This window comes from Felis catus, chromosome A1, assembly GCF_018350175.1.
Source record: "Felis catus isolate Fca126 chromosome A1, F.catus_Fca126_mat1.0, whole genome shotgun sequence".
NCBI lineage: Eukaryota > Metazoa > Chordata > Mammalia > Carnivora > Felidae > Felis > Felis catus.
In genome coordinates, this window is record NC_058368.1 from 70,774,870 (window position 1) to 70,801,612 (window position 26,743).

The following is a 26,743-nucleotide window of genomic DNA, read 5'->3' on the forward strand; positions in this document are numbered from 1 at the left end:
AGTAGGGAGGGACGGGGGCGGGGGGGGGAGAGAGAGAGAGAGAGAGAGAGAGAGAGAGAGAGAGAGAGAGAGAGTCAGAGAGTCCCAAGCAGACTCCACACTGTTAGTGCAGAGCCCACCATGGGGCTTGATCCCATGAACTGCGAGATCGTGACCTGAGCCAAAATCAAGTGTCAGACTCTTAACTGACTGAGCCTCCCAGGTGCCCTACCAAGTTTTAAGTTTTGAGATGTCATCACAAAAACTATAAAAAGTATGCTTTTGAAATTTTTTGCAAGAAAATGAATTTCTGTATCTCTACCCCTGTTTCCCCTTGGCTGTGTTTTTGGTGCTTTAGATTTCATTTATTTTTATACTACCATGTCGTATGTTACAAAAGGGAGAATATTATCAGTATCTTATGGTCATAAAGTTTCATATAGCCATTCATTGTTGCCTTTATGTTCTTAAATCTTAGTAGAATTGAACAATTTTAGTAAAGATGATATTGCCCATCTCCAAATAAAAATTCATCGACAGTAACTTCAGAATCAGCTAATTTCTTATAATAATTATGTCATTAAAAGGGAAAACCTAACATTTCCTTTGTCTTAACTGTTATTTTTAAGTACTATATTACCTCCTTCTATGTATTTCTTACTTTACCTAAAGCCATTAATGGATAACTGCTGGAAACAGTGATGGCTTGTTCCACTAGACAGACTGAACATTATACCTGATAGTATCTGGGGTCATTGCTTCTAAATACAAAATTCAGTTTGATGACTTAAGTAAACTTATATTGCCAATACTATCATCATGGAAGCTGAGAAAAAGCAGGCAGATAATCTAATATAGAGAAAAATTTTTTAAATAGATAAATATTTATGAATCCTTTCTTTTTTTTTTTTACTAAAGGCCATTGAACATCCAGTTCGAACCAATCAGATTCCACGTCAGATTCCTGAGCAATCCTTCTACACAAAGCCGTTGCCTGGTATTATCATGGGAGGGATTTTGCCCTTTGGGTGCATCTTTATACAGCTTTTCTTCATTCTAAATAGTATCTGGTAAGCTAAGGGTGAAGTCGTCTTATCCCCTTTCCCATTACATGTAGTATTAGCTTTCTCTTTTTGTTTATCTGGATGGATGACTATTTGTATCTTATACATGTAAAATCTCCAGTAATCAGAAATCTTAAGAGCCAAAGGTTATTTTATCTTTTCCATATGAGAAAAAGAGTAAGTGATAACAGCTGTTACTAATTGAGTGCTTATTAATTCTTACTTTTACTTCTGACTTAATCCTCAGACCTCAGTGGGGTGGGTATTATCCCCATTTTACAGAGACAGAGGTGAAGCTTTGGATATTAAGTAATTTACCTGTGTCACACGGCTACTATGTGACAGAAAATTAACCTGTCTCCCCATACCTGTGTTCTTAAGTAACTGATCTGTACTGCTTCAGAGAGAAGATACTCTGAGCCCTTGATATAGGGGATTTGATTTGATCAAGCATTGGGAGGAGGGTGAAGGTAGATGACGTTCAAAGTTCTTACTAATCCCAAGATTCCTTCATTCTCTTGATTTCTTATTTGCATGGAGAAACTCATGGTGCTAATTCTGAGCCACTTTATTAGGGTATATACACTGCAGTGTATTATCGTAATATGACCGCAGTGACATGTTACAGCAAGTACCAAGGTTTGCAGTAACATGGAGTCAGCATTGAATGTGAGCTTTTTAGTGATTGGAACAGATCTTTCCTTCCCGATTGTTACAACATTTTCAAATGTCAGCTGTTTTTATCACATATGATAAGAAACAATGTATACCAACTGCGACCCTTTTTTAGTTTGGCTCTGCATGTGTATTAATTTTTTATCAAATTTGTCTCACTAGTAAACAATTAGACTAAGCATATTTGACTAAATAAGAGTTTCAGGTTCTACTTGAGTGAGAAGGCAAAATCCAATGACATTACCAAACCTTTTCCTCTCCCTGCCCTACCCCTACACCATCCACACCTATGAGGTTGTGTTGTCTTTAGTTGGGAGAAAAAGCAAACATTTTCCAGTTCAGGGAAGGTGAAAAGACTGTGTCATTTACTGTGACAAAGAGAAAAGATTTATAGTTTAATCTTGACATGTTTGATTATAGGTCACATCAGATGTATTACATGTTTGGCTTCCTATTTCTGGTGTTTATCATTTTGGTTATTACATGTTCAGAGGCAACTATACTTCTTTGCTATTTCCACCTATGTGCAGAGGTATGTATTAGCAATGTTCACTTGTATTAATTTGTAGCCGGTATTTATAATTTTGGCATAAGACAACTTTGAATACCATCAATTGAAATAATTTCTGTAAATATGTGTTTATTAAGATAGAAATTGACCTGCATTCCTCAATTAAATGTAGCTCTTTTTAGGATTGGATTATGATAGTATCTCAGTTCAGTATATTTATTTAGAGCTTAAATTTAAAATGCTAATTTTCTCGGTTTTTCTTTTAAAATTTGTTTATTTTTATCTAAAATCTTTTTTTTTTTTAATTTTTTTTTTCAACGTTTATTTATTTTTTGGGACAGAGAGAGACAGAGCATGAACGGGGGAGGGGCAGAGAGAGGGAGACACAGAATCGGAAACAGGCTCCAGGCTCTGAGCCATCAGCCCAGAGCCCGACGCGGGGCTCGAACTCACGGACCGCGAGATCGTGACCTGGCTGAAGTCGGACGCTTAACCGACTGCGCCACCCAGGCGCCCCTAAAATCTTTTTTTTAACACTGAAGTTTATTTTGAGAGAGAGGGAATCCCAAATAGGCTCCGCACTGTCACACAGAGCCCCACTCGGGCCTCTATCCCACAAACTGTGAGATCTTGACCTGAGTCAAAATCAAGAGTCAGATGCTTAACCAACTGAGCCACCCATGCACCTTTCTTTCTTTCTTTCTTTCTTTCTTTCTTTCTTTCTTTCTTTCTTTCTTTCTTTCTTTCTTTCTTTCTTTCTTTTGAGAGAGCACGTGAGCATGCGCATGCATGTGAGTGGGGGAGGGGCAGAGAAGGGGAAAGAAAATGCCAAACAGGCACCACACCCATTGTGGAGCCCGATGTGGGGCTCGATCCCCGTGAGATGGTGACCTAAGCTGAAATCCAGAGCCGGACACTCTCGACCAGACACCCTTAATATAAAACATTTTTAAGTGGGAGTATTCATTAAAACATTAGAGTGGTTACACTGTAATGAATTATAGTCATAGCAAAATGATGGCACTCTTATGTATATTTGATTTTTGAAGATCTGGGTTGTATTAAATCATTCTTTTGTATTTATTTTCTATATAGGAGATTAAATCTAATTTTGTTAAACTTAGATGCTTTTCTTAAAAGTTGAGGTTAAATTCACATAACTTAAAATTAAACCATTTTAAAGTGAACAATTCAGTGGCATTTACTACGTTCATTTACAGTGTTGTACAACTACCACCTCTTTCTAGTTCCAAAATATTTTCATCACCCTTAAATAAAACCTCATACCATTAAGCAATTACTTCTCATTCCCTTCTCCCTCCAAAACCCTGGCAATCATCAGTCTGCTTTCTGTCTATAGATTTACCTATTCTGGACATTTCATGTTCATGGAGTCATATGTGACCTTTTGTGTCTGGCTTCTTTCACGTAGCAGAATGTTTTCAAGATTCAGTACTTTGTTCCTTTTTATAACTGAATAATATTCCATTGTATAGCTATACCCTAATTTGTTTATCCAGTCATTTGCTGATGGAAATTAGATTTGTTTCCACCTTTTGGCTATTGGGAATAGTGCTTCTATGAGCATTCATATACAAATACTTGTTTTGAGTACCAGTTTTCAGTTCTTTTGGGTATATACATTAAAGTGGAATCACTGAGTCATATGGTAATTCTTTAACTTTTTGCAGAGCCACCAAAGTATTTTTCACAGTGGCTGTACCATTTGCATTCTTGCCAGAAATGCACAAGTGTTCTAATTTCTCCATATCCTTACCTACACTTGCTATTTGCCGTTTTTTTTAAATTATAGCCATCCTTGTAGGTGTGAAGTTGTATCTTATTGTGGTTTTGATCTTCACTTCCCCAGTGACTAATGATGTTGAGCATCTTTTCTTTGGTTGTTGACCATCTGTGTATCTTGTTTGGAGAAATGTCTGTTTAGATTTTTCACCCATTTATGAACTGGGTTATTTATCTTTTTGTTGAATTGTAAGAGTTCTGTATATAATTCAGAGTTCTGTATATATTCTGAATACTAAGTACTAAACTTTTATCAGATAAATGATTTGCAAATATTTTCTCTTGTTCTGTAGGTTGTCTTTTTACTTTCTTGATAATGGCCTTTACACAAAAGTTTGTAATTTTGATAGATTCTGATTTATCTATTTTTTTCTTTTGTTGCCATATCTAAGAATTCATTGCTAAATTCAAGGTAATGAAAATTTATCTGTATGTTTTCTTCTGAGTGTATAGTTTTAGCTTACATATTTAGGTCATTGATCCATTGTGAGTTTATTTTTTGGTTATGGTAATTAGTTAGGAATCCACCTTCATTCTTTTACATGTGAATATCCAGTTCTTCCATTTGTTAAAGAGACTAAATCTTTCCTCATTGAATGGTCTTGCAACCTTGTGGAAAATCCATTGGCCATAGATGTGTGGATTTATTTCTGGATTCTCAGTCAATTCTATTCCAGTGGTATATACAGTGTCTTTATGCCAGTACCACACTGTTTTGATTACCATAGCTTTGTAATAAATTCTGGAGTTGGGAAGGGTCAGTTCTCTAACTTTGTTCTTTTGTGAAGACTGTTTTGGCTATTCAGGACCCTTTGCAATTGCCTATGAACTTGGGATCAGCTTTTCCTTTTTTGTAATAAAGGTTGTTGGAATTTTGATAGGAATTGCATTGAATCTGGAGATCACTTAGAAGAGTATTGCCATCTTATCAGTGTCAAGTCTTCCAGTCCATGGACACAGAATGTCTTTCCATTTATTTGTCTTTAATTTTTTTTTTTTTTTTGGCATGTTTTGTATTGTAGTTTTCAGTGTATAAGTCTTTCATGTTCTTGGTGAAATTTGTTCCTAGGTATCTTATTCTTTTTGGATGCTGTTGTAAATGGACTTTTTTTTAAATTTCCTTTTCAGATTGTTCATCATTAGTGTATAAAAACACAGCTGATTTTCATTTCTTTCCTGTACCCCTGCAATTTTGCTAAATTTGTTCATTTGCTATAGTAGCTTTTGTGTGTGAACTCCATAAGATTTTCTAATTTATGCTGGCATACTTTTTAAATATATTTAATTTTTCACATATTCTACGGGGTAGGAAAGATGAAGTATTTTCTTTTAAGAGATCTCCTGCTAAGCTATAAACTACTTCATGTAAAAGTAAGAAGAGCTCTTTTTAAAACTTACCTTGTTTAAATTATGTTACTTGCAACTGAAAATAGATTTCAACCAGGCTTTAATAGGATAATCTTCTTCCTAACATAGAGTTGACCAGAGTATAAGATAAATAATATTAATTTTGAACTATGTAAGTAAGATCTTGTGCATTGCTTTTCTTTGGGAAGAGTACATTTTAAAGTACAGTCTAATGCTTCATTATTCATAAACCATTTAAGATTTTTCCATGTGTTTTTAGCCCAGCTTGACGTAGTTCCACCAAAAGTAGGGAATGCTTCTTAGCATCTTCAGTGAGCAGGGAAATGGGCAAAGTTCAGTAGGAGAAAAAGACAGGAAATGGTAGCAAAGCTAGGTTTTGGGGCTCTGTCACATAGCTGCTTTTGCTTTGTAACTTTGTTCTGCTACATGTAATTAGTAATTGGAAAGTAATTCTTGTTCTTTAACTTTTTCTTTTCTACCTAGGATTACCATTGGCAGTGGCGTTCATTCCTTACCAGTGGCTTTACTGCAGTTTATTTCTTAATATATGCAGTACACTACTTCTTTTCAAAACTGCAAATCACAGGAACGGCAAGTACAATTCTGTACTTTGGCTATACCATGATAATGGTTTTGATCTTCTTTCTTTTTACAGGTAAGAATTAAAATGATTAGTTTTAGTTAATAAGTTTTTAGGCAAATTATTTATAAATATTTTCCTTGGGCTTCTACTACTCAGCACTCCTACATTTAGTCCTAAGTGCAGCTGAGCATTGTTTGGTCGGCCCCGCTGTGAGGTGGATGTCAATAAACCAAAGAGGAAACAGAACCTAAAGGAAGAAGGCTAAACAATGTCCATTGTTGTGCTATGAGTCCAGGGGTACCTGGGCCCATACCTGTCAAAAGTTTTCCCCTATTAACCTGTTAATGGTACAGTGCTTCTTAAGCTCATTTCAGAGATAGGGTGAAAGCTTTAGCTGTCTAAGTCTAGGGATAAGTAGAAATCGAAGGGGTGAAGTCAAGATGAAATTGAGAATAAATGTTACCAAGAAAAGACAATCATAGAATACCCCTTACTCTAGAAATTTAAACTACAAGTTTATATCTCCACTTTAAAATATATAAGTACCTAATGGGAAATTGTACTGTATTGGTATTTATTTTATATATGTGTGCCTTATCTCTTCACCTGGATAAAAGTTTTCTGAGTCTTAGAGCGCTTAGAGTAGCTGCTTGGTAAACATTTGTGGAATAACCAAACTAAAAAAAGAAAATTGTGGGACCTTTCTTTTTCACAAAAAATGTGCATCTATAATTTTATCTTAGATTGTGTTGCATGCTGTGTGAGGAAATATAGGATCTGAAAAGGAAAAAGGAATTAAAAATAAATTAGAACTGTTCTGCTTTTTAGTCATCTGTTAACATTTGAGAGAATTAGATGGGGTTTTGAAGTTCCCCTGTTGCTGTATCAGCTGTAAGGAGGTTCAGGCTCTTACACTGATTCTGTATTCCAGGTCATTGGTCAGATACAGATACATTGGTTGGTGTATGTGGTGGGTGCTTGTCTTAGTGCTACGTAACGCATAGCTAGGTCCACAGCCATAAATCTTAATCAGTGATCCGCAAAACAAAGTGTAGCCTCTGAAACGAGCAATTACTGTTGTGCATATGGATCTGTATGTCTGTAAAAGCATATATAGAAGAATTTACTCCTTGCCTACACACAAAAAGTAGTGATCTTAGTGAATGTCTCTTATTTTTCCAGGCATGTGATATGATAGTTTACCTATTGTGTAGTTTATCACCTCTCTTTATTGTTCTTGATTTTTAGTGACATTTTGTTTATTCAGAGTGAAACAAACTTTGTAATCTAAATTTTGGAGCCACCTCAAATTGAATCAACCAGTTAAACCAGTAACTTTGGGTGTATTTCAGTTTATGGGAAAGATTCTCTGCTGGGGAATGGTGAACGCTTTCAGTGTCTTGCATTTTTCTAAAGTGGGATACATCTGTATTTACTTCAGTACTCCAAACTGACACCATTTTATTTAAGTAAATCTGTTTTACAAAACAAAATATTCTGTTACATAAGGAAAGATGCCAGTTTTAGTATGTATATTATATTTATCCCTATTAAGGACAAAATAAAATACTAAAAGTATTTTGTTAAGAACAAAATAAACTTAACTTACCTAGGGTTGCCAGTATGATGACAAATGTATTTTCTCACCTTAGAATATTTTCTCTTTATTATCTTAAAGCTCTTGGTAAGCATAAGGTTGTTTAAATACTTTTATGTTTACCATTACTTTTCTAAAATTAACCCCAGCCTCTTTACAAACCTTAATAATTGTCTTTTGAATATCCAAAATGTAGATTTTTATGTCCTCTAAAACATACACAGTGGTACATAGTGGGTACATGTATGATGTATGAGAACAACAATGCTGCTACTTCCCATAATAAGGTCCCCTGTATAGTCTCTTGACTTAGAAAATCTCCATTAATACTTTTCACCATTGTGTTAAGTGTAATAAAAAGAAAAAAGGTTGGAACTTTAAATATATGTGTGTGTGTGTGTGTGTGTGTGTGTGTGTGTGTGTGTGTGTGTGTGTGTATATATATATATATATATATATATATATATATACCTGCCACAAGGATATGTGCATCTCCTTCTGTATTCTTCTGCATGTCCACTTATTGACTATTCTCAGGTGGTAATTCTGGAGAAATTCCAAGTTTTAAAAATATGTCAGGCAGTTCACAAGTTAGCAAATATTCTTTTACAAGACAAGAGTCTCTGAATTTATCTAAGCATGGTAAAGTTTAAAATAACACTATATTTGAAGTCAGAAAAGGTGAGTTTACATTCTGATCCTGCTTACCAGCCATGTGGCTATTAGACAGTTACTTAACTAAGTCTCATTTTTGTCACCTGTCTGGTTTTCAATTTTTTTGGAATCTAGACTGATGAAGATACTCGAAAACCAAAGCACGTATTTTTTCATGAATCGTCTCATTTACTCTACCTAGGGCAGATAAAATTATCTCTGTTTTGTAAGAAATGGGCTTGGAGATTTCCGTTGACTAGTGCAAGGATAATACACACAGTCACAACAGCTGCTCTGTCCTCTGACACCACACCACCTCTCGTATTCAGTGGGGTGCATCTTTGTTATTATCCTAATTGTATCACCTTTTAAACACTTTAAATTTAAAAAATTTTAATTTTATTATGGTTCTTTGAAAACTGATAATTCTCTGTAACAATACTTAGAAAATAATCCCTACTCATTATATGAATCTGATACTCTGTTTAAGGTATTCATATCAGACCTTGAATTAATTCTCATAGCAGTTTTCCATTTTGTGATAAGGAAGTATTAAATAGGAAAGGAAAATTGGCATCCTATTCATATTTTAATTTCAGTTTTTTTGCATGTAATAAGAAAAAAATTATTATAAAAAGTTTAGGTAGTAATCTTAAAAGTATAAAAAATTCTATCAATTTCCGCAAGAAATTTGAGGTAGTGGTGTAAGTTTCAAAGAATTTATGGACCTATGGTATATTCCTGGTAAGTAATAGTTTATAGTTTTGTGGCTTTTTTTAAGGAACCAATAATTTTAAGTCTGTGTTTTTGTGTAAATTATGAGATTTCCTTGGGAAAAGAGTTTATTTTGTTTTTTTCTTTTATAGGAACAATTGGCTTCTTTGCATGCTTTTGGTTTGTTACCAAAATATACAGTGTGGTGAAGGTTGACTGAAGAAGCCAGTGTGTCCAGTTAAAACAGAAATAAATTAAATTCTTCATCAACAAAGACCTGTTTTTGTGACTACCTTGAGTTTTATCAGATTTATTGGCCTAGTAATCCTTCAGAAACAACATAATTCTAAATACACCTCTTCCCGTACACCTGTCCCCACAAAATGTGTTTTCAACACTAAAACATTTGTATTGTGATTTGATTAAGTATATATTCAGTTGTTCTCAGTGAAGAGCAAATTTAAATATTATGTGCATTTGTAAATACAATAGCTATAAAATTTTCAATACTTCTAATGACAGAATAGAGGAGGCCATATTAAACAGTACTGATGAAATGCAGGACAGTTCGTTGTAAATAGGATTTTCTAGGCACGGTAGGTGGAAAGAATTATTTTTCTTTGAAGGAAATGACTTTTTATCATGGTAATTTTGAAGGATGATTCATATGATGTGTTTATTGGGGGGATGTGGCTTTTAAAAAAATCTTGTCTTGGTTGTAACTGTTCATATCTTCTTTTCTGTGTTGACTTCATTATTCCCATGGTATTGGCCTTTTAAACTATGTGCCTCTGAGTCTTTCAATTTATAAATTTGTTATCTTAATAAATATTGTAAAAATGTCTGCATTGCATCATTACCTATTGTATATTCAAGGAGAGTCTATAAATAGAAATCTGTTTACCAATGGTATTTTAAAATGGTTTTCACTGTTTTATCAGATTTTGCTGATTTTTGTTTATATAACATTTTCTTGGTTGATCTAAATGAAACTCCAGCCTCCTCGGTCTTGTGACAAACCTGGAATTTTCACTATTAGGCAGTAATAGAAATTTTAGTTGTGCATATCTAGCCAGATAAATGATGTAAGTCTAGTAGTTAATATGGGCCCACTACATTGTCATTAAGGATTTTATGTTTTTGACCTGTTTTTCAAAATACAGTATTTTTTTAAGTCCGTATTTATTTATACATTAACAATGACTAGCAGATCTTCCCCTTTGTGATTACATTGTCTTAATTTGGATTTCACAGTTTTATTTCTTAGAGTTAAGAAATAACTATTTCTCTTTCACATTCATCTAATTAAAAAACATTTATGTGGAAATAGAAGTTTGGGATGATTTCAGAAACTTTAGTCTGCGTATACCTATAAGAATATTCATCTTGTATGTTAGGGGCTCAGTGCTTGCTGCTTATGAGAACAAATCAGGTACTGTTTACACTAAATTGACACTAAAATTATTAACTATTGTTCATATGATATGGGCTCTTACTCAATAGTTTTAGGTCGATATCCCTTTTTAAAACAACTAACGTGTCGGTGTTGAAGCATGAAGGAGCTCTGGTTATTTTTACCTTCTCACATAGAGATTTAAGAGAAGTTCTTTTCAAATTTATTTTCTACATCTCTTGCAGTATATTTAGTTTTTTATGTATAATACCGTTAAAGTACAGTTGAGATAGACTGATTGACTAAACAAAGAAAAGGTTTATAAAAAACTCTGGATTCAGAACTAGGCTAGTTTTGTTGATCAGAATTAAGCATCTTCAATCTTACTTTTCCTTCAGTGAACCGATTAGCTTAGTAACTAAAACTTACAAAGCCAACTTACTGCTTTGATAGAATGTTTTCCTATAAAATTTTTATTTGTCTATACTTTGCAGTAAGCACATTTCACATTTAAATAATGAGGCCGTTAGAAAAACAAAAACATCAAAGGAAAAGATTTAGCAGGGAGTAATGATGAAAAAGCCAGTAAAGAGGAAAGGCCAGTGGTGAGAAGGGCCCGTGAGGACACAGCCTTTTCTCTGTGGCTTTATCAGGACTTCCTGAGGAGGAGTCACTGCCGTGGTTCTAGCTGTATGTAGAAAAATATGTAGAAATCTGTATGTAGAAAGTAATGCTGCCACGGTGCTGCGAACACAGAGGGCAGTCACATGATTTCTGAGTCCTTTTGCCTTTTCTTGTCACTTCAGAATTTGCCCAGTTATGCCTTTTTCTCAGTGTCCCAACTTTTGGCTAATGGGAGAAGCTTAAGCAATGCCAGTAGTGAAAGTAGTCTTAATTAGCAATGCTGTTTAACATTTGCAGTTTGGGTTCGATGGCACTTGACCAGTGCTGGAAGTGAAAGGAGTGCCTCAAAAGGGTGCCTGCCACTTAGGTAATGGAGCAGTTGGGGGAAGTAGCTGAGGATAGACCTTTCCGTATGCATCACACCATACGAGGTATGAAGCTTGTGCACGGTGCAGCCCAGAAGTTGCTATATGGTCATACATGGGCATCTGGTGCCTCTGTTCTAGTTGATGTTTGACTTGAAAATTAACCAATACCTTAAATCTGTGCTATCAGTCCCTCATACTTTCATATATACTAGCTGAGATTATGCAGTGACGTGAGTCATAAAACACTTTTAAAATTACAAAGCATTACAGGCCTTAAAGATTTTTTAAATGATTAACTTTAGAAGGCTTAATAAAGGCCTGCTTTTGGTTTTTAATGAACAGGTTAAATGACCTCTGTTAACAGAATTCATTCCTTACCTTTTGCCTATGGATAGCAGGACGGTCTGGTATTTCATTAATGTGTAAATTTATGTCATTAAGAAAATATTTTTCCATATTTGTATTTTTCTCCTACAGCCTGAATAGTGGCCATAACATCTCTGCCTGCAGTGAAATCTGTATGTAGAAAATAATGCTTTGCTTTCTCAGAAATTTTTACTTTGACAGAGTCAAACCTGTTTGCTTCTACTGATTTGTTCTCTCCTTAACTGTAATTTGAAGTCTAAACACTAAAAATCATTGTTTCTGCACATTTCTCTAGCTTTTGAAATTCTGGATTCCTTTGTCCTGTTCATTTGAACTATCTTCATTCTCATATTTGATTATCTTTTGTTCTCTTTTATTCTTTGGCCCACTGGTAACAGTTGACATTTTCATTAATAATGAATTACTTTATAAAGAAGAAAACACTGGTTCTTAAAAAAATCCTATTAATTATTTCCTTTGGGTATTTTTAGCAAAAAGCAGTTCTAGGCCACATGAATGGTCTTGACCTTGATGTATATAGGTTCTAGGTCATTAATTTCTCTGGGAAGAGTTAAAAATATGGTAGATTTAACTCAAAAAATGATAGATTGAAAAATTAGTGTTTTTTTAATGTTTTATTTTTGAGAGAGAGCACTACTGGGGGAGCAGCGGGGGGGGGGGGGGGCAGAGGATCTGAAGTGGGCTTTGTGCTGACAGCAGCAAGCCTGACAGAGGACTCAAACCCACGAACCATGAGATCATCACCTAAGCTGAAGTTGGACAGTTAACCAACTGAGCCACCCAGGTGCCCTAGACTAGTGTTTCCTTTAAAAGCTAGTTTTTACTGATACTTTATAATCAATGATGTCTACATAGAACTCAAATCTGATTTCCTAAATATAAGCTAAATGTTTTTGTTAGCATTATTATCAAAGAAAATAATAGGCCAGTAAGTCAGAATGGACCAGGCTCTCTTCTCTGGCTGATGCTACACCAGACAAGTTGTGTTGCAGTATTGACTGGGACACTCTCAGGTACAACAGCAAACTAAGGTGGTAGGGTGAGTGTTAGCCACAGGAAGAGTTGCTGCCCGTGTCCTGCTCTAGCAGTGCGAGGGTGGCAGGAGCTGTGGACTCAGAAGAACCCATCCCATGATACTGCTGCTGAGCCAGTGTCCTCAGTGGCCGCCACCACTAGGACTCAGAGGACACCTTCCAGACTTGTTACTCCTCTGCTCTCGATGATGTGACTTTGAAGAACTTTGCCAACCCCTTGAGGAGAGGGGTCATGATGAGAAGCCGATGGAGCTGCAGAAGGTGGTAGAATCTTTAGGACATCAGGAAACCAGATGGTAAGGAATGGGAGCACCTGAGTGTAGTGCATTCACTTTACATGCAGGGAAACTGTGCACCTGTCATTACTGAAATTGCACAAACTAGCTGCCATCAAAAATGCCCCCCCCCCCATTCATAGGTCTTCCTTGAGATCCATTACGTAACTCCTATCAGAGAATTGGGCAATCAACCTATGCAGGATGGGGACCCAGGAATCTGGTGTCTGACAGAACACACCCTGGGAGGCAGTGACCAGTAGGGGCAAGATTCATGGTGGCTTCCCTAAAGCCACAGGGTGGTTTGGACCTTGACCTATGCAGTGATGCGTCTTTGGGTTACCTTTAACCATTCTAGAGGCTGTACGCTCACCTTTGTAAACCTCTTGCTGTGTGTGTGTGTGTGTGTGTGTGTGTGTGAGAGAGAGAGAGAGAGAGAGAGAGATTCAAGCGAGGTGATGTGGAAGTGACGCAGGCTTTAGAATCCTCTACCACTGTTGATCAGATCTCTCCCAGTATAAAGTCTTTGACCCAAGTAATCCTTCCCATCCTCTGAACTCTTTAACAGTGATGTTTGACAGCTCTCCTAATATTGTCTTAAATATTACTCAAATTATTGTTTTAACTTTGCAGGCTTATCTTCCCAAATAGATCACAGACTTCTCAAGGCAGGAACCACTACTTACATCCTCTTTGGTTCATGCCTAGGGCATAACAGTACTTGGCACATAGTAGGTGTGTATTTATTGATTGAAACTAGGAATTTAGGTAAGTGATGTTGATTTTAAATATTTAAATTGCTATAATGATGTAAAGACACCATTTCAATATTTTGTTTATTAGCTCTCAGGTTCTAGAATGTGCTATTTCGATTCCACAAAATTAAGCATTTTAATATGTATCCAGCAACATTGTCTTGTACACTTGTTCTGTGATCACTGACAGTTGTTAAAACAAACCAGCACTGGCAGAACTTGGCCAGCTCCTCTCTACACTTAGTTTGAACTGTTACCCATGGAAGGAGCTCAAACATAAAGCTACAAAGAGGCTAATTGAAATCAGAATGCTGGGTCATTTCTCGTTCAAACAAAACAGATGGCCCTCCTTGCCACACTTCTGTCAAACTTGGGGGTGGGGGGAATGATTAAATGCATTTTTAACTCCCACACATGCTTACTAGGCTCCTTCAAGGAGCTACACACAGCTATTGAGATGCGGGGGTTGGGGGGGGGGACAGAGGGCTTTTATTTACTAGCAGAACTGTTTCCCTTTATTTTGAAGCTTTAAGAAAAAGCACTTTAACAGGATATCTAGTATTCTCAGTTTTGACTTAGATTCTGAATATTTATTTTAATTTTCACTATTTCTATTAGATTTTTCCTTGGGAATAGGTAATCCATGTACATGGTACACAATTGAAACTGTACTAAGGAATATAGACAGAGTCTGCCTTCATCCGCCAATCGCCGAGTTCTCACCCCAGAGATAATCACTGTTAACAGTCTCCTATGTATCTTCCCAGAAATCAAAACTTCATTTTTAATTAATCTACTCAAAACCTCTTATCTGGATCCTCACTTAGCTGACAATATTAAAAAGATTTGGTTTCAAAATTGGTGTGAGGATTTTAAGAAAGTTAGTGTGGAGATAGTGTTTTATTGTGCAGAGTATATCTGGGATGTAGTACAAAGCATCTCTGTTGTTAAGTGACACCCCCAGTGATATTTAATAAATAGGTGAAGTGATATAAGCTACCTCTAAGACCTGTTTGGTGAAACAAATTTGAAGAGAAAAGCTTCTATTGCTCCGTAACTCTCCTACCCACAGTCAGTACATGCTGACAAAAACCAATAAAAGCATTGCCAGATCCCAACTAATGGATGCATCATCTGATTCTATGCACTGCTACACAGAAATGTTGCCCCTTATTACCAATCTTTTAAAAGCAACTTAAAAACAACCCGATGCCCAGCGAAACTGTGCACTTGACTGTTTGTCGTGTTTGCACCTCCCTATTTGCCTCAAGAGCCTGTTCTCACTCTGCTTTCTCTCCACCTCCCCCCTCCTGCCCCTCTTATCAAAGTGCAGTTTCAGGAGAAGTCACAAAGTGATTTCTTTCTACCTCAGGTGTGATTTTCGGTTCTTTAGATCTGTGTCAGAATGGTTGCATCTTTCACCATGTGAATGACAGCAGGATGGGCTTTGTTTCCTGGGGAAGAAAATCCAAAGATCAGTGGGAACAGGCGTGGGGCACAGTTCCTTCTCCGCACCCTGACCTTGCTCCACTGCGGTGGCTGCTTCCCTTGCTCCCCAGTGCTTCGTGCCATGGCTGTGGCTCGCTCCACGCCTCCAGAACAACCACGTGGGGCAGGTTTGAAGGGAACACCCCCTTTCATCTCCCTCACCTGTTCTGGGGCTTTGGCTAGAAGCCCAGGTCCATGGGTATCTCCGAGCATGCTCCGAACTCTGGCTCTAGGCTCTAACCGTTCCCCAGCATGTCCTACCACACACCCTGCTGCCCAGGCTGGTCCAGGAGAGAGACACAGCCCCCACCACACCTACCCCAAGGTAGTGTTGGTAAAAGGCTCCCTAAGTGCCTATGAGTTGCCCTCTTCCACTGGAAGATGTAGCCTATTTTCAAAGTTGGGAAAAATGTGTAAAATCTACTTTTCTCCTTTCTGACTTACACTTACATTCAAATATTGAGTCTCTAGGTTGCTATAGTTACGTATGAGTAAATACATGTGAAATCCTGTCAGCAAGTGGCAAAAGGCTAAAAAGGAGTTAGGTAAAGATGTCTTTTTACATTAAGCCACAACTACCTCTGATTCTCCCAGTGTTCTTGTTACACAAGCAATGGTTTGACCTTTGTGATATTATACTAATTTTGCCAGACTTTCTATAGTATTTGAGTGTTCTGTATACACATTATAAAGAGTAACATATTACTTTTTTTTAAATAAAAAATTTTTAATTCCAGCATAGTTAACGTTCTGTGTTATATTAGTTTCAGGTGTATAATATAGTGATTCAACAATCTATACATACTCAGTGCTCATCACAGTCAGTGTACTCTTAATCCCCTTCCTCTGTTTCACCCATCCACACACACACTCCCCTTTGGTAGTCATCAGTGTGTTCTTTATTGTTAAGAGTGTTTTAGGGGGGCGCCTGGCTGGCACAGTCAGTAGAGCATGTGACGCTTGATCTCAGGGTTGTGAGTTTGAACCCCATGGTAGGTGTAGACATTACTTTATTTAAAAAAAAAAGTCTGTTTTGTGGTTTGTCTCTATTCTTCTTTGGTTAGTTGTTTTGTTCCTTAAATTCCACATATGAGTGAAATCATATGGTATTTGTCTTTCTGTGACTGACTGATTTCACTTAGCATTATACCCTCTAGGTCCATCCATGTTGCAAATGGCAACAGTTCATTCTTTTTTGGCTGAGTAACATTTATATTATATATTATTATATTTTATTTTATTTTATTTTATTTTATTTTATTTTATTTTATTGTATATATGCCACATCTTTATCCATTCATAAATAGATAGACCCTTGGGTTGCTTCCATATTCTGACTATTGTAAATAGTGCTGCAATAAACCTAGGCATATAAATACCATTTCGAATTAGTGCTTTCATATTCTTTGTGTAACTACCCAGTAGTGGAATTACTGGATCCTATGGTAGTTCTATTTTTTAGTTTTTTGAGGAAACTCCATACTGTTTTCCACAGTGGCTGCACCAGTTTGCATTCCCACCAGTGGTGCACGAGAGTTCCTTTTTCTCCACCTCCTCACCAACACTTATTTCTTATGGCTTTGATTGTAGCCGTTCTGACAGGTGTGAGGTGATATCTCCTTATAGTTTTCATTTGCATTTCCTTGATGATGAGTGATGTTGAGCATCTTTTCCAGTGTTTGTTGGCCTTCTGTATATCTTCTTAGGAGAAGGATCTATTCATGTCTTCTGTCCATTTTTAATTGGATTATTTGAGGTTTTTTGGTGTTGAGTTGCATAAATTCTTTGTATATTTTGGATATTAACCACTTATCAGATATGTCATTTGCAAATACCTGATCCCATTCAATAGATTGTGTTTTTGTTTTGTTGATTATTTCTTTTTGTTTTGTTTCTTTTGTTGAAAGCTTTCTTTCAGAAGCTTTTTATTTTGATGTAGTCCTGATGGTTTATTTTTGCTTTTGTTTCCCTTGCCTTAGGAGACATGTCTACAAAAACTTTGCTACATATGATGTCAAAGAAATTATTGCCTGTGCTCTCTTCTAGGATTTTTATGGTTTGGGTCTCATGTTTAGGTCTTTAATCCATTTTGAATTTATTTTTGTGTATGGTGTAAGAAAGTGGTCCAGTTTCCTTCTTTTGCATGTAGCTGTCCAGTTTTCTCAGCACCGTTTGTTGAAGAGATTATCTTTTTCCCTTTGCATATTCTTGCCTCCTTTGCTGAAGATTAATTGATCATATAAACGTAGGTTTATTTCTGGGCTCTCTATTGTGTTCCGGTGACGTATATGTCTGTTTTTGTGCCAGTACCATACTTTTGGATTCCTATAGCTCTATAGTATATCTTGAAATCTTGGATTGTGATGCTTCTGGTTTTGTTCTTCTTTTCAAGATTGCCTTGGCTCTTTGGGGTCTTTTGTGGTTCCATACAAATTTTAGTATTATTTATTCCAGTTTACTCTTTATGTTCTTAAAACCATAACATGACCACTATAGAAAGAAGAAGAATTGTTAGAGGATAGCAAGAAGGAACTGATGTGGTTCGTTATGAGGGGTAGAGTCGTTGCTTGGGTGTTGGGAGACAAACCCGAGTCCCCTCCAATCAAGGCAAGAGACAGTCTTAAAAACCAGTTGGAGGTTGACCAAGCAGTGTTCATTGACTGGGACCTGCTAGTTGAAGAGCCCATATCTACTGGTTTTCTGGTGAACAGAAAACAGGAATCAAATATAGGAGAGGATATAACAGTTAGATGGTAACTGTCATTGAGACAGAATGGAGAGGTTAAGGGAGGACAATGAGTTGGTCTCCATTTATGGAGTCTGAGCTCCTGCTACCATGCCACTTACTCTCTGAATAAGGTAAGTGCCCTCTTGGCTGAACTGGAGTTCAAGATGTTGCCCTTAGTTCATGCCTCTTGTTTCCATGTCTGCACTGGGCAGGGCCAGAGCCAAAGCTCCAGTACTGTGAATACCCCATAAGCACTGAAGAAACAGTATCCAGTAGGTGGAATGCCAAGACATATCATGGAGGGAAGTTCCAGAACTCTCAGTCTGTAGGCAAACAGTAGTCCTCAGGGAGATGAACTGTTGTATGAACTCCCTCCTGTCTTTAAATGGAATTTGATGAATTCCTCAGTCAAAGGCAGGTTTTAGAAGCTGCTCAGGGGCGCCTGGGTGGCGCAGTCGGTTAAGCGTCCGACTTCAGCCAGGTCACAATCTCGCGGTCGGTGAGTTCGAGCCCCGCGTCGGGCTCTGGGCTGATGGCTCAGAGCCTGGAGCCTGTTTCGGATTCTGTGTCTCCCTCTCTCTCTGCCCCTCCCCCGTTCATGCTCTCTCTCTGTCCCAAAAATAAATAAACATTGAAAAAAAAATTTAAAAAAAAGAAGCTGCTCAGGGCCTGGATGCAAGGGAGGCCTGAGTCAGGCCAAGCCACCTGGTGGAACGTGGCTGAACCGACATCCCAGAGAGACCTCCCACGTCCAGACATCCTGCTGGCATATGCCGCCCCCCCGCCCCCCCCCGCCAGGAATCTGTCTTATAATTTCTTAGGTTTTCTGGTGGGTTCTGAGGTATGTGCTGGCTGGGCTTTGGTGACCAGTTACTTTCCTGAGGAACAATGGTCTAAGTGATTGTGTCCAATTCGCGTAGAAATAAAGGGCTTCTAGAGAATAATTAAAACTTCCTCCCTTCTCCCTTTCCTGTCCTCCCTTCCCACTCCATACCCAGCAGAAGCTCCCAGAACTCCTCAACTGTTGAAGAATCAAAGTACATTTCTCTAATGGGGACCAGTAAGGACCAGGACATGGCTCTTTTTTTTCCCCCCTGACAGGAATCATTTCTCTTCTTTCTTTTTCTTCTATTTTTTTTTAATTAGTTTTGAGAGAGAGAGAGAGAGAGAGAGAAGATCTAAAATAGGCTCCATGCTGACAGCAGAGTGCCCGATGCAGCGTTCAAACTCACAAACCATGAGATCATGACTGGAGTTGAAGTTGGATGCTTAACCGATGGAGCCACCCAGGCGCCCCTCATTCTCATTCTTTTTTGAGAGAATTTTAAATTTACGTGCGGTTGTAAGAAATGACAGATCCTGTGTTCACTTTGCCCAGTTTTCCCCAAGAGTAATGTCTTACAAGACCACAGCACAATATCAAAATCAGGACATTGATATTGATACATCAGGATACAGAACATTTCCATCACCACAAGGATCCTTCAGGTTGCCCTGTTATGGCTACTCCCACCTACCTTACGCCCCTCCCACCATCTGCTCTCCATTTCAAGAATGTTATAGGAGTGCCTGGGTGGCTCAGTCAGCTGAGCATCTGACTGTTGGTTTCAGCTCAGGTCATGATCTCAGGGTTTGTGAATTTGAGGCCTTCCTCGGGCTCTGCACTAACAGTGTGGAGACTGCTTGGGATTCTGTCTCTACTCTTCCCCCATGCTCTCTCAATAAATAAATAAATAAACTTAAAAAAAAAAAGTTACGTAAATGGAATCAAGCAGTGTGTGACCTTTGAGATGGCTTTCTTCACTCAGCCTGATTCTCTGGAGATTCATTCAGATTGTTGTGTGCATAACCAGAGTGTGTTTTTCCCTCATTGAAGGACATCTGGGTTGTTTTCAGTTTAGTGCTAGTGTGAGTAAAGCCTCAATGAACATTCTTACACAGGTTTTTATGTAAATGTAAGTCTTCATTTCTCTGGGATAAGTGCCCAGGAGTGAAATCACAGAGTCGCATCTCCCTTATGATAGGATATTGGACATATTTTCCTGTGCCTATTTGCCATCTGTATATCCTCTTTGGTAAAATGTCTGTTGTCCATTTCTAATTGGATTGTTCGGGGATTTTTTTGTTTTCTTTTTTAAGTTTATTTATTTATTTATTTATTTATTTATTTATTTATTTATTTAGTAATCTCTACACCCCACGTGGGGCTCGAACTCAGGACCCAAAGAGCAAGAGTCACATACTCTTCCAACTGAGCCAGCCAGGTGCCCCGGATTGTTTTTTACTGTTGAGTTCAACTCTCCATTTTTATAATATGGATGTATGGCAGACTGCAGTATGGAGGCTGGAGAAGTCCTGAAATTAACCCATTAATCCTATTAGGTTTTGTGCATTCCCTAGATCTCTTACCCAAGGATTAACAAATTGGGGAGGGGGGCCACGTGCATTTGAATCCTTGTTTTCTTCTTTGAATGGGGTGGGGGTTGTCTGCAAGGACAGAGCCTTTCCTGTGTGTGTTTACAGTGGCTAAGAAACAGGGACAAACATCTTTCCCCCAACCTAGTCTCTGAAGGAAGAAAACCAGGGAAAGAGGAAATTTTAAGTTTCATAGTGATGGGTTCCTTGGTCTCCCTTCATGCCCACCAGACTCAGTGAGTCTTAAATCAGTGCTTCTCAAATTTTCATGTGCATGTGAATCAACTAAAGATCTTAAGATGCAGATTCTGATTCACTGGGCCTGGGAAGCGTCCATAGATTCTGCTTGTCTCACCAGCTCCACGTAACGTGATGCCCCTGCTTCTGGGCCCAGGTTTACGGAGCAAGGGCCTAAAGACCCCTGGAGCCATTGAGCCCCCCCCTCTCACAGAGAAGGAAACTGAAACCCAGGTGAGTTTAGCAGTTTAGCCAAAGTCACCCACAGTGCCTACGACCAGCCCCTCCCTGCCCCCGTCGCTGGTAGCACCCCATAAACCCCACCACCTACTTAGGGGAAATGACATTCTTCTCAGGAAGCAGTCAGAAAATCCTGCTCTAGTATGCATTTACTGAGCTAATGCAATTCCCTCCTGGAGATTTCTGTGGTTTTAGTCTCCTCTTAAATGGTTTCTGTCCACTAGACAGATTCCAGGCTCTAACAATATAAATGAGCACCTATTTCATAAATTGAGTTTCATCAAACCAGCAGACTAAAAAACTTTCAAGGTCTCTGAGAGTGACATGCTGTTAACCTGGTTACCAGACTTTAGGGGTTGAAGTGTGTCTTCCTAAAACTCCCATGTTGAAGTCCTATCCCCCAGTACCTCAGAATGTGACTATATTTGGACATAGGGCCTTTAAAGAGGTAATGAAGTTTGAATGAGGTCATATGGGTACGCCCTGATCCCATATGACTGTTGTCCTTACAAGAAGAGATTAGGACACAGACACACATGGTAGGGAGACGATGTGAACACACAGGAAGAAGATAGCCATCTAGGAGTCAAGGAGAGAGGTCTCAGGAGAAACCAAGCCTGCCGACATCTTGATCTTGGACTTCCAGCCTCCAGACCTGTGAGAAATACATTTATATTGAGTAAGCCCCCAGCCTGTCGTACTTTGTTATGGTAGCAGCAAACTAACACCCCGCTGTTAGGGTAGAGAGAGATGGGAGGTAACAAAAAGTCCTCGGCATGTTCTACAGAAAAGTGTCCTGGGAGGGTGACTGTCTCTCAGCAGCAGGGCCAGGTTGCAGATCCTAGTTTCTGGGAAGAGGCAGGCCAGGCAAAGAATTCCCATTTTCCAAACTGAGAGAGATCTTTTTGTGCTCCTTCTAATCAAGCTCGTTCAAAAGGAAGCAGCGTTATTCACAACAGCCAAAAGGTGGAAACAACCCAAATGACCATCAACAGACGAATGGAGAAACAAATGTGAATGTATATACAATGGAATATCATTCAGCCTTAAAAAGGAATGAAATTCTGACATGTGCTACAACATGGATGGACCTTGAAAACATCATGCTAAGTGAAATAAGCCCATCACAGAAAAACAAACATTGTATGATTCCACTAATAGGAGGTACCCAGAGTACCTCATATTCATAGAGACAAAAAATAGAGTAGGGCTTAACAGGAGGTGGGAGATCCTGTCCAATGGGCACAGAGTTCATGTTTGGGATGATGAAAAAGTTTCAGGTACAGATGGTAGTAATAGTTACACAATATTCTGAATGTATTTAATGTCACTAAATTGCACACATAATTATGTTGTATATTCCACCAAAATTTTATAAATTTAGCATAAATCTAAAAATTAATATTTTTAAAGAATTATTTTTTTCAAAAAGAGAAAAAGTGTCCTTAAAGAATTTTACTCAGTTTCATCCTCTTAGTTGGGCAGAAGATCTTGCTGGGGAAGGAATGGTGGAAGGAATTTTGGACCTTGGAGTGGTGGAGTGAGATCCGGACCCTGGGGGGCTCTCTAGAGGAGATTTATATGGCCTCAAGTCAGCAAAGGGAGGAAAGTGAAAGTGTTAGGAGGTTAGAGAAGAGAGAATTGGACTTCACCTCTTTTGAATCCCCCTTTCCCTCCCCAAGACTGGCTTGATTTTCTCCACAGTTGTCTGTGTCTCGAAGCTTTGTGTCTTGAGGCACCCCTGCTGCTCTCACTTCACTCCGCTTTACCTGTTGAAGTATCATGTTGAAGGGTAAAATCAGGACTCTTTTACAAATATAAAGTGCTTGCATGTGAAAGCATTTATTTAACTCATTGATTAATGATAGACCCGCTAAGATGTTAAAACCAGATCAAATAAGATTTAGACTTACAGAGATTTATATTCTCTACTGGACAAATCTATTTTGCATTACTGTGAACAGGGCTCATTGGCATCACTAGAGACAGGAAACATTTGCAGGACTGTCAGTTTTCTACAAGTTTACTCATACCTCTACAGAGTTGTAAATTGGTCCAAAGACTATTAAAGGTGCACACACCCTTATCAGATCCGATAGTCCTGGCCAGGCTGGGGGACAATACCCCAGCATTTCACTGGAGGAATACTACTAGTCTTTTTTGTCCATTTCCAAATCTTTGACAATTTTCCCTGCATAGCTCTTCTGCAGAATATGAGTGTGCGTGTCCACGGGGCTCTCCTTGAGTTCTCATCCAACTTCGTGGGTCAGGCATGGATGGGAAGGAACCTGTCACTAAATCCCTGACTGTACCTGAACACGGCCCCCTTGGGTCTGCTCCAACTTGTCTTTCCTGAGCTGAGCTGAAATCACCCTATTAGCTGTCCCCCTCCAACGTTGCTTGAGCCCCACTTCATCCATATCTACATCTTTGAGGGCCCAATATTTTTTCGTGTCAAGGGGGAACAGAGTGTCAGCCAACAGTCCAGCATTTTCTGCCTCAGCATTTGCCATTTTGTCTTATCCAGCTTGATCACCCTTACACTGTGTGTCCGCTTCCTTGGTGCCAAGATGAGAAAACCAGTATCAGCTCCTGTAGTATAAACCTTCCTTACTCATCCTGTGGTATAGGCAGATAACAGCTTACCATGGTGAAGAAAATGAATTCAGCAAAGTTAATATTTTTACCAGTATTTGAAACAGTTATTAAATCGAGTGCCTATTATATGTTAGTCTTTATGGTAAGAGATAAGATAGATTTTTAAAAATCTAATGGGGATAACAACTAGGAAAGCAGATGATTAGCCAACTATCTGAGAAGTGCCTTGACTGTACATGGCGTTGTAATGTCCCCATCTTCTAAAAACTTATTGCTTTGCCCTGATGCCCCGTTGGTATAGGCTCTGTAAGAGCATATTTATGAGTTTCCCCGAGCATATCTTGTTCGGGCAAGCCATGCCACATAGCTGAGTCTTCCCAGTCTTGGCTTGGGTATTTTCACCCTTAGGTAGGTCAGTTAATATGCTTTTGGGGACATCTGGGTTTGATTAGGAAAGAGAAAAGAGTGGAGGGACATGGGTAGATGTTATGGATTAATTGTGTCTTCCGAAAAAATAAGTCAAAGTCCCAACCCCCAGTACCTCAGAATGTGACCTTATTCAGAAATAGCGTCGTTGCAGTTGTAATTAGTTAAGCTGAGGTCATACTGGAGTAGGGTGGGCCCTGATCCAATATGGCTTGTGTCCTTACCAGAAGAGAAAAGACACACACAGGGGAAGGCCGTGTGACAACAAGGCAGAGGCTGAAGCAATGTGGCTGCAAGCCAAGGAGCATCAACGATGGGCAGCACACCACGAGAACTAGGGAGAGGAAGGAAGGGTCCTCCCCTAAAGGTCTCAGGGAGGGCATGGCCCCGCTGACACCTTGTTCTCAGACTTCAGCCTCTAGAACTGTGCGAGAACAAATTTCTGCGGTTTTATGCCACCTGCTCTGTGGATATTTGTCCTGGAAGCCCTAGAAAACTCATACCGTAAGCAACCAATAATGTCTCACATTTGGGAAAAGTGCTCTAAAGTGGGGACAGAACTGAAATTAAAATATCCATCTGTGGGAGCTCTGGAGCCATCACTTCCTCGGGCATAATTTGACTTTAAAGCAGATGATGGACAGATAATAGCCGTTTTCAGGAGGTGACTCTGTTAACCACCCTTCAAAGTGTTTCTGATAATTTTTAGTTTCTGTTCTGTTGAATGTGGATTCAGACTTCTATGCCTTTATCACACCAAATGCCTTTGACCTGAGGGCTTTGGCTGAAAGTGCAGAATTCCGAGGGAGATAGATGCCAACTAACCCATTAACCTGCTCTGACCATCCCAGTCAGGGCTGGGTGCTGGGGCAGGGTGATGACAGCTTTCATGAAGAAGACTTACCCATGCCACTTGCCACAGTTGACAATGGGGCTATTCCAGGGGACAGGAATAGGGTTGGGGTTTTTTTGTTTTGTTTTGTTTTGTTTTGTTTTTTGGAATTTTTTCAGGAGACAGGAAGCAGCAAAATCTGCTATTCTCTGGAAATTGCTATCTGGACTGACAACATAGAAATGTTTTCAATCTGTCCATTACTTCATGCCAAGTCTCTGAGGTTCGACTGTCTTAGCCACTCACTCCTTGAAACTCTTGGCTCTCTCAGTGTGGTTCCCAGATCAGCAACATCAGCATCACCTGAGAACTTGTTAGAAATGCAGATTCTCAAGGCCCTGATCCACACCTACTGGATCAGAAACTCTGCCAGTGGGGCCCAGCAAGCAGAGTTTCCCACAGTCCATCAGGGTGATTCTGATGCCCATGAATGTTTGAGAACCAAAACCTGAATCTGTTGCCATCTGTGGCAATGTATTGCCTTAAGGCACTGCCAGCCTTTTCAGCTGCCTCTTTACTATGTCCTATCCTGGCTCATTCCTCCTTTATCCTCCCTGCTCGTGTGTGAGTATGTATGTGGGCATGAGCATACACGTCAGCAGACATCCAGGAAAGGGTTTGCTATGGTCAGTTTGGTAGGTGGATCTACATGGGTCTGAAGCTCTGATGGGATGTTAGTTAAGCTCCTTAAGTTATAAAGAACAAAGATCCCTTCACATTTTTTCAGGTGGCTGCATTTATTGTAAAGAAACAATGAGAATGAGCATTTCTTACTACACCAATCAGGAAAAACTGTGAAGTGGAATCACATATAATTTGTATGTCTTTGGCTATTAGTGAAGTTGAGCATTTCTTCATATTTTTCCCTTTTATATCTTTGGCTCATTCTTCTACTGGTTTCCTGACATTTTTTGTTAATTTCATCATATATTCTAGGTAAGAGGTTGATAAACTTTACTGTAAAGGGCCCAGAGAGTAAGCATTTTAGGATCTGCAGGCCACATGTCCTCTGCTGCACCAGCTCAACTCTGCTGTTAAAGCGTGTAGCAGCCATGACAATGCGTAAATGCACGAGCAGGGCTGTGGTCCAGTAAAACTTAAAGGCCAGATCCTGCCTGTAAGCGCGGTTTGCCAACCTCTGTTCTAGATACTACATCCTTGTTGGGTTTTGACATTACAGTTACCGTCTCCTCCCTCTGTCCGTGGTGTCCTCTGTTGACCACAACCATTGCATTTTGATGGGTTCACATCTATCATATTTTTTCCCTTATAGGCTGTGCTTTTAGAATTTATTTAAGTTCTTCCCAACCTCAAGATGACAAAATTATCTGACAGTTATTTCTATTGGTTTTATATTTTTGTCTTTTCACATTTAGATTTTGGATTATCCAGAATTGACCTTTGTACATAGTGTCGTTTATTTTCCTCCATATAGTAAACCATTTATTTTCCAACATCATCTGATAAATAATCTATCCTTTCCCCACAGGTTTATGGTATCAAGTATCATATATTCATTCCCCGGTGTAAATAGACCTGCTTTTGAGCATCTTATTCTGCCCCACTCGCTTATCTACCTGTTCCTCTGCCAACAGCACATTGTTTTTATTACTATGGCTTTGTAGTGTGTCTTCATATCTCATGGTACGACTCTTTTCACATTTCCTTTCAAAAGCCTGTGAATCCACATTTATTTCAATGATGCAGACTTCGTAAGTTTTCTGCTACCATTTCCAGGACGAAGCACAGAATATCAAGTCAGGCAAGCTCTGAGTGGTAATACTCTACTCAACATTGTTTAACTACTATTTCTTTTGTTTTTTAGTATTTTATTTTATTTTTTAATATTTTATTTATTTATTTTTATTATTGAGAGAGAGACAGAGAGAGAGCACAAGCAGAGGAGGGACAGAGAGAGAGGGAGACACAGAATCC

At 38.7% G+C, this 26,743-nt stretch overlaps 1 protein-coding gene across 2 annotated transcripts in view; it reads left to right on the plus strand.

Moving 5' to 3' along the window:
* Window positions 1-9,792, plus strand: part of TM9SF2 (transmembrane 9 superfamily member 2) — a 56,971-nt gene extending 47,179 nt beyond the window's left edge. For both annotated transcript variants that reach the window (XM_023252871.2, XM_045055384.1), the window contains exons 14-17: window positions 898-1,049; window positions 2,139-2,250; window positions 5,884-6,055; window positions 9,101-9,792. In XM_023252871.2, the coding sequence (XP_023108639.1) occupies window positions 898-1,049; window positions 2,139-2,250; window positions 5,884-6,055; window positions 9,101-9,168 (504 nt within the window). In that variant the 3' untranslated portion in view covers window positions 9,169-9,792. The remainder of the gene's footprint in view (window positions 1-897; window positions 1,050-2,138; window positions 2,251-5,883; window positions 6,056-9,100) is intronic.
* Window positions 9,793-26,743: the final 16,951 nt, after the last annotated feature.